At 43.9% G+C, this 14638-nt stretch overlaps 2 protein-coding genes across 3 annotated transcripts; one reads left to right on the forward strand and one right to left on the reverse strand.

Annotated features, from left to right (window-relative positions):
* Window positions 1-4191: 4191 nt before the first annotated feature.
* On the forward strand, window positions 4192-5888 carry LOC124688982 (protein LYK5-like). Its single transcript, XM_047222593.1, has one exon. The coding sequence runs from the start codon at window positions 4192-4194 to the stop codon at window positions 5416-5418; it is 1227 nt and encodes a 408-aa protein (XP_047078549.1). The 3' UTR covers window positions 5419-5888.
* A 2857-nt stretch (window positions 5889-8745) lies between these two features.
* LOC124693583 (serine/threonine-protein phosphatase PP1) lies at window positions 8746-14003 on the reverse strand. 2 transcript variants are annotated; one of them, XM_047227065.1, is made up of 5 exons: window positions 13757-14003; window positions 13366-13575; window positions 11816-12375; window positions 11534-11728; window positions 8746-9097 (listed from the first exon to the last, which is right to left on the reverse strand). In XM_047227065.1, exons 2-5 carry the CDS (start codon window positions 13553-13555, stop codon window positions 9080-9082), a joined length of 963 nt encoding a protein of 320 aa, XP_047083021.1. In that variant the 5' UTR covers window positions 13556-13575; window positions 13757-14003; the 3' UTR covers window positions 8746-9079. The 2 variants fall into 2 exon arrangements, with proteins under 2 accessions (XP_047083021.1, XP_047083020.1); XM_047227064.1 differs by having other exon boundaries at window positions 13366-13572; window positions 13753-14003.
* Between the last annotated feature and the right edge of the window lie 635 nt (window positions 14004-14638).

Below are 14638 nucleotides of genomic sequence, written 5' to 3' on the forward strand. Positions count from 1 at the left end.
CTCAGCATTGCTGATCGGAGGAGAGCCGAGCCTCCCATCCTCCAGAGCCAGCACGCGGAACCGATTCTGCCGCCGTCGACTGCCTGCGGGCTTTGCCCGCCGATGAGAGCCGTCGGCGGCAGGAGGGGGAGGAGGATTTTGGGACGGCGACGGTTTAGGGTTCCGCCCGAGTCGCCCTGTCCAGGATGACGCGGGGGAGTTGCGTTGAGTGTGATATTTATGGAATCTTGTTTCTACATGAACATCCTAGGACTATTTCACTTTGGAGTGTGTTAAAAAGGTGTTAATTACCATCTGCCAAGAGTTCCTACGCATAAATGTGAAAATGGAAATTCCTATTTATGTGAATAGTACAAAACAAATCATTATAGTGTCATTTATATATTTTGTCATTTTCGTGTAGGCCACATACAATCATATTTTTCTGTGAGAAATTACACAAGTAAGGTACAAGCAAAAAATAATTTAATTTTAAAAAATTAATAGCATTTTTTCAATATTAGAGAAAACGGGTGCATGTGCATCATAGTTCATCCTGGTACCTAGAAACCTTCTTACACTCCAAGTCACCTCCCTCATTTAATTGTACACTACACATACCCCATGAGGGTCGTCACAGTAAAACCAAAACAACAAAATATTAGGGATTCATCTACTTTGACACAACCAAGAGACGGAAACGAAAATTAAAGGGTACAAGGTTACACTTCCTTAAAGGACAGTTCTTTGTCCCGAATCGGGTAAATGCGGGACTTGATATTTGTTGAAGTATATAAGTAGATTGCCTATCCCTTTCCATCAGTTCGGACTTTTGGTTCAAGTAGCTAGTGCATGAAGCTTAACATGGTATCAGAGCCCCAGGTATCGAGTTTAAATCCTGCCATTCACAATTTATTCTAAATTCCCCGCAGCCTCCCGCTGCCTCTTTGCCTCTCTACACGTGTTGACTTGTGTTCTCGTCTCCCCGTCACACATGAGAGGGGGTGTTGAAGTGTATAAGTAGATTGCCTAGCTCTTTCCATCAGTTCAGACTTTTGGTTCAAGTGGCTGTCCATGAAAGTATCAAGTCCTAGGTCCACCTCTTAAAAAGTGAGAATATTTAGAAAAAGGCTACAGTATATTTGTGGAGTGGCAAGATATACCATGTTTTAGAAAAGGCTAGAGATATTCAGAAAATCTAGAGGCACCTTTCTTGCTGATCCTTTGATTGATAAAATTAGGTCGATGGCCAAAACATTTACCGGTCGGGGCAGTTTGAGTTATTCGCTCTCCTTCTTGAAAGTTTCGGTGACGAATCCATAGGAACCATACAACCGACATTAGTATGTCAAGGTGTTTGAGTTTTAGCGGATAAAGGAACACTGCTTGGCTAGCGTTTGTGTGGCGTTCGTCGAGCTCTCAAAAGTGTAGTAGTGTGGAGCTTCACCCCTCAACTGCCAGTTAGGAAGATTGATGTCATATATGATTCTTGATATCTGTCGTTACATTTTAACTCCCTTACAAACTGACATCAATATATGTCCTCCTGTTTGTTCAGATCATAATAAACGGATATGCACACTTGAGAGCTGGTCTGGTCTTCTGGCTGTTATGAGTCAAATGACCAATCGAGGGATTCGAGTTGAATATTTGGTGTTCGTGCCCTGAGTACATCAGAGTGTATTGCGTCGTTCGTAGTAGAAGACCACACGTATACTAGATTATTGCTTGTATTGTATACTTGTCGCCCTCAAAGAAATTATTAAGCCATCGAAATTTGATTTTATTTGATTTGTCAGCTCATCGACATCATGGTCAGCAAGCTGCAACGAACGGTTGACCACAATCGTACGCAAGGTTGAAAAAAGCGCTAGGCGTAAGCGAGGCGGTTGACATTGGCCTAGTGCCTAGGCGATGCTTAAGTGGCCTAGACGCAGCCTAGGTGGGCATAGTTTATACCATCAAGTGTGTATATTTGTTATTATAATGAATAAACATTAATTTATACCATGTAAATGAGTAAATTTATAATAACTACCTTTATAATAATACGCATCTAGCTCGATCATGAAGTATGACATGATTTCTTATTGTGGAATATAATTTTTTGGTTACACTGCCTAGACTTCCGCTTATGCTCTAGGTGAGGCGTTTGTCCATCGCTTAGTACCTAAGCGTGCTTAAGCGGTGCCTAGGCGTCGCCTTGTCCAACAGAGATCGTACGAACAATTAAGCATTCAATTTTTTAGAAACAAAAACAATTAACCCTGAATATATCAGAATATATTGCGCCGTCAGTAGCACAAGTCAGAAGCCCACGGAATTGCTAGATTATCACAACTCGTAGTCACACTCTCAAAGTATTTCGCATGACCAGTTGACCAAAACCCTCTACGGATAATTAAGCGTGCGGTTTAGTTGGACCGCTACGCTACTACGGTTCGTCGTCATGCTCGCGTCCAACATGTACAGTATTCCTTCATAGTGGCTGCTTAATTAGGAGACGAGATCAAACAAGCGAATAGATCAACAGAAGAAGAAGAACGCAAACGTTTTGGTTGTGGGTGTGGGCTGTATGTTTTGCCAGGTCTCACGCATGCGCGTACACAATTGGATATTTGGATGGAACGGAAACTTGCAGTAACGTCGATCTCACTGATTCGAGATGTGGCGTTTCACACACACGGGCCATCGGGCAGATCGGTAGTCACCATCACGGAGCTTGAGCTTGGGCGTGGCTCGATCGTGTGGCCATCATGGGATTTTCTGCTCAAGTTTTGGACGAACATCAAGATATAAAACCTACGTTTGATTTAAAGGATTAGCTAAACAATTTTGTAGGATTCTTCCTCGTAAGAACTTTTCCTATAGAGACCATTTGATTTATAGGATTCAATCATATTTGATTGCTTTCCTATACTACAATCCAATATGATTTCTAACGAGAGGTTAGACCTCTTAGGAATTTTCTTATTTGTTTACAACAACTATGACATGTCATCAATCTGTATAGAACTTTCCCATGATTTTCTATGGTGCAACCAAATGACTTCTGCAACTAATTCTGTGTTTTTTCATTCCCGTTGAATTTCACATGCCATGACATATTGTCCATGCATGCGCTATAAATGACAGACTCTAAAGGTTTTCGATATAACTTTTAGTTTCATTAACATCATTTTGTTAATTGTTATATGTGTTCTTCCCTGGTCTGATGTAGTTTGGCTGTTTTATTTAAAAACAGAGATTGTTTACTTTTTTTGGTCGTGGATTTTTGTTATACTTCCTATATGATGGTTGCTAATACTTTTAGTATGTCTTAATTTGCGCTTGTATCCATCGTACAGTACTCATTTTCCCAAAAAAATAATAATTTATGACCAATTAAAAACAAAAGCAAGCTACTCCAGACAAGGATGGAGCCAAGAAAGTGATATAAGGGAGGCTAACTACATGCAAAATTTCTTGGAGGGGGGCATATAGCTAAATTTAGGTGAAATTGCAGGTAAAATCAACATATTAGCAAGGGGTTTTCACAAAAAATTCCATCATGATGGGGGCCATGGCCCCAGCCAGCATTACAACGGTGTTGCAGAGGAACCCTTGCCAGTGCTACGAAGGAACAATAATTGTGCTGCGAGAGGTATGTGGCGATGTTGTCATCATTTGGGGCGGTGTTGCCATTTGGAGGCCGTAGTGCTCCAATAAGCGAGCATAGTTATTACAATTGAATATTATGGGTGCTACCATAAGGGAATCGGGTGGTACCATCGGTCAACACTAGTGCCGCAAAGAGCAAGCGACAATGCTGCAAGAACTTCATCGGGAAAATAAATGCTACAACGATGCTAGAATTGCACTTTTTTTTTGCTGCGAGGTCTCTGGTGAGATCACACCGGGCTTCATTTGCCCTGCAGGGATTTTTATTTTGGTGTGATCGCACCGCTTTTTTTTCCTTTAAGGAAGTGTAAATGTGGGGCATTTTGGCTTGAGTGAAGCATTTATTTTGCTCTGAAGAAACGTTTGAAGCAATTACTTTGCTCGATGGAGACATGTCAGGCTGTTGAGGCCTAGAGGGGAGTGATCTTGGGGAAATATACCGGGGACGCGCAGCACTAGCTTTTTAAAATTTTCGAGCGCAACCTTTATTACGGCCGCAGTTTGAGAGAGAGCAAGCAGCTGAAGCAAGAGGACGACTCCTCTCGGTGGCCAATGGTTGGCGTTCGCAGGCCGATGTGCAAGTCCAAGAGCTCCGGCGCCACCGCAACCGCCGCCTCCGTCGTCCCGTCGACGTCCCGCTCCTCCAGCACCCACCACCGCCGCAACCACACCAACTCCTACAACTCCTCCGCATCCTCCCTCTCCACCGCCTCCTCCTCCGCCGCCTCCTCCCTGCAGGCGCTCAAGCAGGGCTCCCTCCCGAACCTCCCGCTCCTGCTCACCTTCGCCGAGCTCGCCGCCGCCACCTCCAACTTCGCCCCCTCCCACCGCCTCGCCCCGTCCTCCTCCAACTCCTTCCGCTGCGCGCTCCGGGGCCACCCGGCCGCCGTCTTCCGCCGCGCGCTGCGGCGCGACCCGGCCGAGGTCTCCGCCCGCCTCGCCGTCCTCGGCCACTGCCACCACGCCGCCATCGCGCGCCTCTACGGCGCCGCCACCTCCCCCGACGGCTCCCTCTTCCTCGCCTACGAGCTCGTCCCGGACGCCGCCCCGCTCTCCGCCCTCCTCCGCGGCAGCAACCGCGCCTTCACGCCGCTGGCCACCTGGGCCGCCCGCCTCCGCGTCGCCGCCAACGCCTGCGACGCGCTCAGCTACGTCCACCTCCAGGCCGGCACCGTCCACAACCGCCTCTCCTCCTCCACCGTCCTCGTCTGCGGCGACGGCGCCCGCCTCCGCGCCAAGATCGCCCATTTCGGCGCCGCCGACCTCGCCGGCGAGCTCCCCCCGTCCGACTCCGACTCCCTGCCCCACCCCGCCAGCGCCAGGCACCGCCGCACGGGGAGCCGGCGGATCGAGGGCACGCGCGGGTACATGGCGCCGGAGATCATCGCGGGGGGCGCGCCCTCGCGGCGCTCCGACGTGTTCGCGCTCGGCGTGCTGCTGCTGGAGCTGCTGTCCGGGGAAGAACCCGTGCGGTACGAGCACAACAAGGAGACCGGGGAGTACGAGCGGACGTCGCTGATCGAGACCGCCGGGGCCGCGGCGGGAGGCGGGGAGGGGATGCGGCAGTGGGTGGACCGGAGGCTGAAAGATTCATTCCCCGTCGACGCGGCCGAGACGCTCACGGCGGTGGCGCTGCGGTGCGTCGCCAAGGACACCGAGGCCCGGCCGGAGATGTCCTGGGTCGCGGCCAAGGTCTCCAAGCTCTTCCTGGAGGCGCAGGACTGGGCCGACAAGTTCCGCGTCCCCACCGACATCTCCGTCTCATTCGCTCCCAGGTGAACTCGCCTAGCAGCTGCCCTCGAGGGCCATCGCCGATTGCTCAATTGCTCGCTCGAGAGGTACCAATTGCTCGCCGGAGCTTTTTCGACCGTTTGGTTGATGAATGCTGATTGTTGCCGAGTAACTGAATCGGAATTGCTGATAGGTAGGTGATTGTTCTTCCCATGGCTAACAATAGATGAGTGCAGTACTACTAATGTGGACATGTACATAGTAAATCAGCCTCGGTCTTGTCATTTTGTTCTTGGTTCTTACTGCTGATGTGCACAGGAGTGGTATGTTATGTAATATAATACACTCAGATGTGAACAGGAGTTGTCTAATGCTATTATCGTTGACAAAAAAATAACATGATAGGGAAATGTTAGGCCAGTTCATCTACACCTCTGTAGCACAGAGAAAAAGCAAGGGACATTTGCCTCGTTGACTCGTAAGGGTTTTTGAGAATTGTAGTCCCTGCCATTTTTCCTTATGTGGATAGTTCGATTGTGCTATTTTCGTTGGAAAATTACAATTTAAACCCCATTGGAATCAAAGAGTTCAAGAAAAAATGATGTTTGAGTTGATGAATTTGTTGATCTTGGATGTAAGTAGAAAATCATTCTTGCGCCTTCTTCCTACGATGTGGATGTGCCCTTTTACTTGGTTTGGTAAAGTCCCATTGGACATTGAATCATGTCTTTCTTGAATCTGAGTGAGACTTGTGGTAATGGAGAATCCGATTCTTCTTGTCCAACATTTGTGTGCCTCTGTTTGCAAGATAAAGACTGACAGATCAAATCCGTTGATAATGATCATCTTTTTTGATGGAATCTATTCGGATGCGTTGTCCTCTCCTTTCATCTCCAACCTATCGACCTCGACTCACAAAGAACAAAATGTGTGCTCTCAATAAACCTTAACATGTAAAAGGGTACACGGTGTCGTCTAGTAGATAAAACATAATTCTAGCCACTAATCTGCTAGATATATTCAGACTTACTAGGTATTACATTCTAGTGTAGTATACGCGGACTCCGATTTGTCACTGTCAGAAAAAATAGAGATTGATGCAAAACACTCCTGGATCTGGAAAAGGTTCAGCTTTTGTTGACAATAACATGACTAGAAAATGTTGGGCGCCTCCATCTACTGCTCCAGCTCATAGACAAAGCAATGTCCTCCAAGTCACGAAGTATTTTTTTAGAATTGTAAACCCCGCCATTCTGTCTTGTGTGGATTGTTCCATTGTGCTATATTTTGTAGGGAAAATTTAATCTGCTGGAAGGAATACAAAAATTTAATCTGCTAGAATTGTGCTATATGTCTTTTTTTTCATTTCCATTATTTCAAAGTCCTGCGAGACAACAAGTTTCCTTTTTTAGATGGTCATTCCATTAAACTTGCACGGCATAATCCCGAAGGTGGAACTAGTTATGGAAAATGGATAGTATTCGACCCACACATTGTGGTGGCTCTGCGGCTCAACCGCACCGAGCGCCGCCAGCTCGTGAGCTGGTTTATTACAAGACCGATGCACATACATCACACGGTGTACCCGATAAAGTTCGGCCGAAGATCAAACTTTACTTCCCTAAAACAGGGCTCCAAGTGGTGCATCATCATAAGCATTCGAGCTAATTGTTTGCTTCAAGTCTTGACAATCCGTAGCAAACACATGCCTTCCAACCAAACTGATCCGCAAGGGAGATTGCTTGCAGCAGTGCACGAGTTTCAGTTTCAAGAGGTTCACCAACATTTGTCACACTCCCCGCAACAGCAAAAATTGGCCCCTGGCGAGGCTGCCCCAGCCTCCATTCCCAGTAGCAGCTTCATAAGATCCACCAGTGTTTCAGACGTCCAGGTGCTTCGTTTGCCTCTGGGAGGAAGACACTGCTGAGCATATTCTGATTCAGGGCGTGTATGCTAGAGAGGTCTGGTACACATGCAGCCAAGTCTGCCGAGAGTATCCTGAAGAGTTTTTTTTTTATAAAGGGCACTTTATTACTTTTGTAGCAAAAGAACCCGGTATCTGTATAGTTAGGATGCATACAGCCGTATCAGTACAGTTATTACAACCATAAACTAGTAAGAGTATACGAAAATAAAACTGTGTATCATATGTCACGCACTTTGGAAGCACATAAATGCTTGGGTATTTGGCAACACTCAAAGGTAACATCCGGCTCATAGGTTTGCCTTGATGAACATGGACGTTTACAAGTTGTTGCTTAAAGCGAAGAGGGTAGGAGTAGGGGATGGAGCACGACTGATGCCGCGAGAGAGTAGCCTAGAGGCTCTGGAGTTTTTCGTTTTTCCTTCTTTGTTTCAGCTTCTCTAGCTGGCATGTATGCAGGTTATGCTAGTTCTTGCAATTAATATCAAGGTGCGCGTTGACGTGCTCTCGAAAAAAAAAGATTCATCACTGTTATCATGATCCAGTGCCTTTCGTTGTGCTGCCATATATGCTCATTTTGTTGGATGTTCATGGACTTCGATTTAAAATATTCAGTCCATTCTCCTGATGTCTCCTAATTGTAAATTGAAATTCAGCAGGCGACACACGTTCTAAGAAACTCTGTTGTTTGAGTTGGTGAAGTTATGGTTTCTTGGAAGGTTTAGACAATTTTGAACGTGTTGAATTCCAGGTGACATGACATTGTAAATCTACGTTTTATTTTTTCCATTTTCATTATTTCAAAGTCCCACGAATCAAGAAGTTTTAAGAAACTCTATTGTTTTAAGAAACAAGTTATGGTTTCTTCAATGTGAGTAGCAGAAAATCGTTACGGTTTCTGCTTACTGTGATGTGGATGTGTCTCTACTCTTTGCCCGGTTTGGTATTTGACATTGCGTCATATCCTTTTTAACATCTGAGTGAGGCTGAGGCCTGTGGTAAGCGCAAGTCAGATTCTTTTCCCCAACATTTATTTGCCTCTATTTGCAAGAAAGAGACTTGACACAAGAAACTCTTCAGGCAGATTGAATCCATCGGACACGTTTTCTTTTGACAGAACCTATCTCTTATCCATCAGTCTCGGCTCTTGAAGAACAGAAGATATGCTCTCAGGAAAACGTCAACTTAAGTAAGGATCAGCACTCTAGCCACCACTATTTAGCCTATGCTGGACATGTTCAGACCAACGCTGTTAAATCAAAGTACCAAAAAATCATGAGCAGAATACAATGTACACAGATTATTGCGCAAAGCTCAAATCACACAAACCATAGAGCAGACCAATCTCGAATCCAGCCAAGCAGGTTCTCAAAACCACAGGTAATTTTGCTCCCTGCCATGATACCCCCACCAGCCTGTTCTCAAACCACATGTAATTTTGCTCCCTGCCATGATCCTTCACCAGCACTCAGGGCTCTATTAGCTATTTTATTGGCGTATACCTGTATGAACTGAATCCTTCTCTTAGAGGGGGAAGAGGGAACAGTTTCATTCACATCATCTTCTTGTACGATAAGAGATCCGCACAGTAGGGAAAAAACAATAATACATTACAAGTGTTAATCCGACATGAACGATGTACAGTTCCATCGACGAGAGAGTTGTACACATCTGCGTTCTTGTTCTGGGACGAGGTACAGGCTAAAATGCCAGTTAGTCGCAGCCGCTCGAGGTATGTGCCCTGCAGATCCGATCACAGCTAGCTCACCAATCACCACGCCACCATCACCATCCCCTCAATGACTAGTCAAAGATGGAAGAAAGCAATATAGAAGGTTAGTTGCATTTCGTCAGAATATATACTATGTGAAGAAAGATTAATTCATCATAATTCACTCATGATTAGTTCATCACCATTCACTCATGATTTACACCTGACAACTATTTGGGTACAACCAGCAGTACGTTCAAATTATTATTTTCAGTTAGTATATGATATTTAGTCCACCACAGTTCCATAGCTAGATCCCCAGCGCAAGCACCGCCGGCGGGTGCCAAGGATGTTTCTTGATCTTATGTGAAAATCATGAACATATGGATGTGTTCGTCGTTCCAGCACATAAAGATCTATTCCCTCCGTTCCAAATTAAATGTCGCAGATTTGTCTAGATTTGCATGTATCTACACACTAGAACACACCTAGATACATGCGTATCTAGAGAAATATGCGTCAATTAATTTGGAATGGAGGAAGTATTATTACTAGAACTTTTATATCTGATTCATCATCAAGAAATTGATTGCCCCTTCCACTTGATCTGCCCTATCTTGCATCTAAAACCTCCACACTCACTTAGTGAGGAATAAAACAAGGAAGGTCAAACACAATAGTGTCACTGTAACAGAAAAGAGGGCAATAGAGTGTAAGGTAACACCCGATACATGTTGAACTGTCATGCACTGCCATGGCATAGAACACGAAATTGAAATATGCCTGTCAGTATTCTAAACAAATTTGACAGATTATACATTCCAGCATGTTCTTTCACATGATCACAATTAATACACTAAAAGAATCCCAAAAGATAAATAAGACAAAACTGTGTCGCAGCAGAATGTTCTATGGATGAATTTCAGTAGTCAAAGCTAAGAACAAATTGTAATCATTAAGTCAATGCATGCCCATGTTAATATCATAACAATGGGGTTGCAATCATGACTTTTGCTGATAATGTATGCAGCTGCCCCAGCAGCGCAGCCTTCAGGTGACAAATCTCATAAGCATAACTAACACATTCGGTTGAGCGAGAAAACTTTGCATCACTATTATTAAGCATAATTCTATTCTTAGTATGGGAACTCGAAAAGCCTTCACGTGCACAAGAAAAACAGAAACAAGGTCTGGGATTTTTTTTAACTGAATGTGTTCTGGGAATTGCAGGCAAAACAGAAACAAGGTCAAAGGCAGCAGTGATGTAGTAACACAAAAGAGCGCAATAGGTAGCATACCACCAGATATATGTTAAACTGTAACGTATTGATTATGGCATAGAACACGGAACTGAAATATGCTTCTAAGCATTCTAAACCAATTTCACGGATTATGCAATAAAGCATGCCCTTTCGCATGACCATAATCCATACATTACATAAATTCCCAAAAATCAACCAAGACATAATTAATTGTGTAAAAGCATAATGGTGTATGAATGAATTTCAATGGTCAAAGCTAAGAACAAATTGTAATCGGTGAGTCAATGCATGCCTATGTCAATATCATACTCCCTCCGATCCATACTAATTGATGTTAAAATGGGTGTATCTATAACTAAAATGTGTCTAGATACATCTATATTAGCGTCAAGTAATATGAATCGGAGGGAGTAACAAGGTTGTAATCATGGCTCATTACTGATAAAGTAGGTAGCAGCAGCCTGCAGGTGATAAGCTCATAAGCATAACTAGCACCTTCGGTTGAGTGGACAACTTGAAATTAATATTTAAGCATTATAGTGTTAGCATGAGAGAACTCAGAGAAGCATTCAAGTGCACAAGAAGAACAGCAACAGGAGTTCTGTGATTTATTTATTTTTACTTCAAGTGTTCTGGGAATTGCAGGCAAAACTTTTGAGTCTATCCATACAATTGCATATACTGACAGAAACAAAATCTATCAAGTTCCGGATTCTCATGGTCAAATAAGTGGTTTACTCCCTCTGTTCCTCTTTACCTTGCGCATAACTTTTTTTTCCTTTTATCCAGATTACCTTGTGCTGTTGATGTTTTACCATTTGGACTGCCTAATTGCCCCCCTGCTTAATTACTCCCTAGGCCAATGCATGCAAGGAATTTCAAACCAGCGCATCATGAGAGTGGAGAGTGTAGAGAAAGGCCAATGCGTGCATGGCCATTTAATTCCGTTTAGCCCTCCTTAGTATGCCCAGTTTATCTAAAACACAAGCTAATATGGAACAAAGGGAGTACTAATCATGGAAAGAAAGCAGGTGAAAAATACGTAGTGAATAGCTCCATTAACAGCTCATGTTATCACCTTCAGAACATTTTTGCAGGTTAAGAGACAATGGAATGATATAATTGTACTGAATAACGATGTCGATTTAGCAGGGGTGCTCAACACATTTTTTAGAAGGGAAACAGTAGGGAAGCAGCATGATGTACAAATGTATATATACTTGCATAAGGCAAAATAACAACTGTTCCTTTGATAAGCATGCATACCTTGAAGCCAGATTTGGTATTAGTTGAACCAACTAACATTTTCCTTGCAGGTTTGAGTATTTGGAAGGAGCACATCAGTGTCTCATCTACACTCATCATGGCACCGGCATTATCAAATTCTCCACAATAATTAGGCGCCGAAAATATTGTTACAAGCTGACGATCAGCAAAGAACTCATATCCATCCTCAACAACCTGAATTCCAACAAGGAGAAATAACCAATTAAGCAAGTCGCTTTGACAAGAAAAAAAAAATGATGGTACTTTCTGAACATAGAGCACCTGATGCGCTCGGCATATGAGGTCTAAATCATGCTTCTCAAGAAATTCAGTCACTTTATCAGGCCCAAATGTATATGAAACACCACGATCATTCATAGCCCACCCTTGCGCTTCATTGGAAGGATCGGACCAAAGAAGATCACAAAGTAACCCAGTATCAGGCACATCTGTGGGGCGATTGAGGTTGAGTATTTGATCCAGCTTGTTCAACTCTGGAGAAAGGCCCCCATGCATACATAGAATCTTTTCATCTATCAATGCTGATACTGGTAAGCAGTTAAAACAGTCTGTAAACGTTTTCCAGAGTTTTACACTGAATCTGCGCTTGCACTCATCATAAAATCCATAGATGCGGTTTACTGATGCACATTCATGGTTGCCTCTTAGAAGAAAGAAGTTCTCAGGGTACTTGACCTTATAAGCCAAAAGAAGGCATATTGTCTCAAGGCTTTGCTTTCCCCGGTCCACATAATCACCCAAGAAAAGATAATTGGACTGAGGAGGATATCCACCATATTCAAAGAGCCTCAGGAGATCAGAATATTGACCATGAACATCACCTGATCATAAGAATTTATGCAAGATTGGCATCTTAGTATGGAGCTTTGTAAAAGCTGCTCAAGATTCTCTGAAGTAAAACTCAGATTCAGAAGGAAAAAAATTTACAGAAGTTGTTGATGTATTTTTTATTTAAAAATGATATACCTGGAATACTTCAGTCGAGTATGAAATATAGTGGCATATCACTATATAAAGCTAACTAAATATGACATATAGAACTGCACTAGACAACCATTGCCTGAAGTGTAACCATGAGAAATATGGAAGACATTTAGAGAACTAAACCATTGTGATTTTTTAGCACACTGAAACTCTAATTATCAGTTGTTTCATCTTAAATTGAACTCTTCCATAATAAGTAGGGTGATGGGTGCCAGTTCTCCAGCCTACAAGGTAGTTACCAAAGCAAGCTTTTTTCTTTGAATATACTACTTTACAGCTTTGCACAATGATAAGTTTCTATAATATATGGTTTTTCTAAAAGTGAATCCATCGAACCCAGAATGGTGTCATCAGCTTTGGAAACTTTGCACTATGAACACCCCCACTGGTGCGCTTAAGACTTAACAGGCATGGCTAATTCATCATAAACCCCACTGGTGCTACAACGACCCACCAAAAATTACTCGGCATCTCAGTACACATTCCTTGAAAACCTTGCACATTACTCGACAAATAAAGAGCATGACCATGGCTTTAAGAACTAGCACCTTTCTATCAGCCCATACAGCCAAAGATTCAGAGAGAGTCTCATCCTGATTATACTCAAATTAAGTAAATATGTATTACAGTCCGCAACCGGCCCATCAAGCGATGGAATACCGCAGGAACCGGGCAATCGACCAAAAGATGGGGTGTAGGACCACCCAAAAAATCCACAAACCAGCCACCTACTACGCGTTGACCAGCGAAACCGATCCCTCGAGATTGCATTTCTAGGGGCGGCCGACATCCATCGAGAAACAAACGGAGGAATCGGGGAAGCTTACCGCAGATTTTGATGGGGGCCTCGAGCTCCAGGAGGTTGGGCTGCGAGAGGAAGATCTCCTTGGAGGCGGCGCAGAGCTGCTTGATCTCCGACTCCGACAGCTGCGCGTTCTTGCCCGGCTTGAGAGTCTTCACCTCCAGCAGCCGGCCGATGATGCTGTCGAGCAGCACCGGATCCATCCCCTTCTCCATGCTCTTGCTCCTCGGAACTTCTCGACAACGCAGAGAGCAGCGGTAACAGTTAAAAAAGAAAAGGCTTTGCGGAAAAAAACGAAAAGGGGAGAATCAAGCACGGGTAGATCGAATAAATCTTGTTCTGATTTCGCTCTTTTGAGGCAGCTCTCGGGGGAGTCTGCGATCAGCGCAACGGGAGGGTCTTCCAAAGGTACCTTTTTTTTCCGCGGTCTTTCTGAGCTCCCTTTATTCCCTTGTGGTCGCCTCTAGTCCTCGGAGGATGCTCTCTTGTTCTTGTTCTTGTTCTCGGAGTTGGAGATGGAGATTGGGGAGCTCGACCGGTGGGTTTTTGGAGGGGATTCGGTTTAGGATTCTTGCCCGGCCTCTCTCATCTCTCTTGTTCTTGGCACTGGTCAGGGTCTTCCCCCTCTCTCTCTTTCACTTTCTCTCTCTACCACTCGCTTTCACACCTTTGAGCCAATTCCACAAGGACTAGTATTGGACTTTGGAATAATAAAGCATGTACATTGTGATGCCGGACCCCTGTATATTGATTTATCACGTCTGGGTCCTTTGTTGGAGATCATAAGGACAGTCTTGGGCAGTATTTCTTCTTTTGGCCCCATCTCCTTTTCATTTCCTAGTCAGATTTTTTGTTGGTTTGCATGCAAGTGATGTCTTTGGAGTGATGGAAGATGCTCAGAGCCCCCAAGTGAATTGCAGATGTTCCTAGAGAAATGGTAGGAGGTATTTATGAGCTCAGGAGACCTTTTCTTCGGCATGGTGTGGCATTCAATTGTCCATTGCAAACTGTAAGCCCATTTGCATCATAAAAAATTAATCAATTTAATATTTTTGTGCCAAATGACCAATGCATCTAGTAATGTTACATGTGCGCATTTCTAGATCATCAATTTGACTAACATTACATAACATTACATAACATAAAAATTATATCATTGGAAAGTAAAACATCTGAACTTTCTAATGATATATATTTGTAATGTATATCTTGTGTTACATTATTCAAATTTACGACCTATGGATATGCATAGAACCTATAAACCGGGATGGAGATAGTATTGATTAACATAAGACTAA

This window comes from Lolium rigidum, chromosome 2, assembly GCF_022539505.1.
Source record: "Lolium rigidum isolate FL_2022 chromosome 2, APGP_CSIRO_Lrig_0.1, whole genome shotgun sequence".
Lineage (NCBI taxonomy): Eukaryota > Viridiplantae > Streptophyta > Magnoliopsida > Poales > Poaceae > Lolium > Lolium rigidum.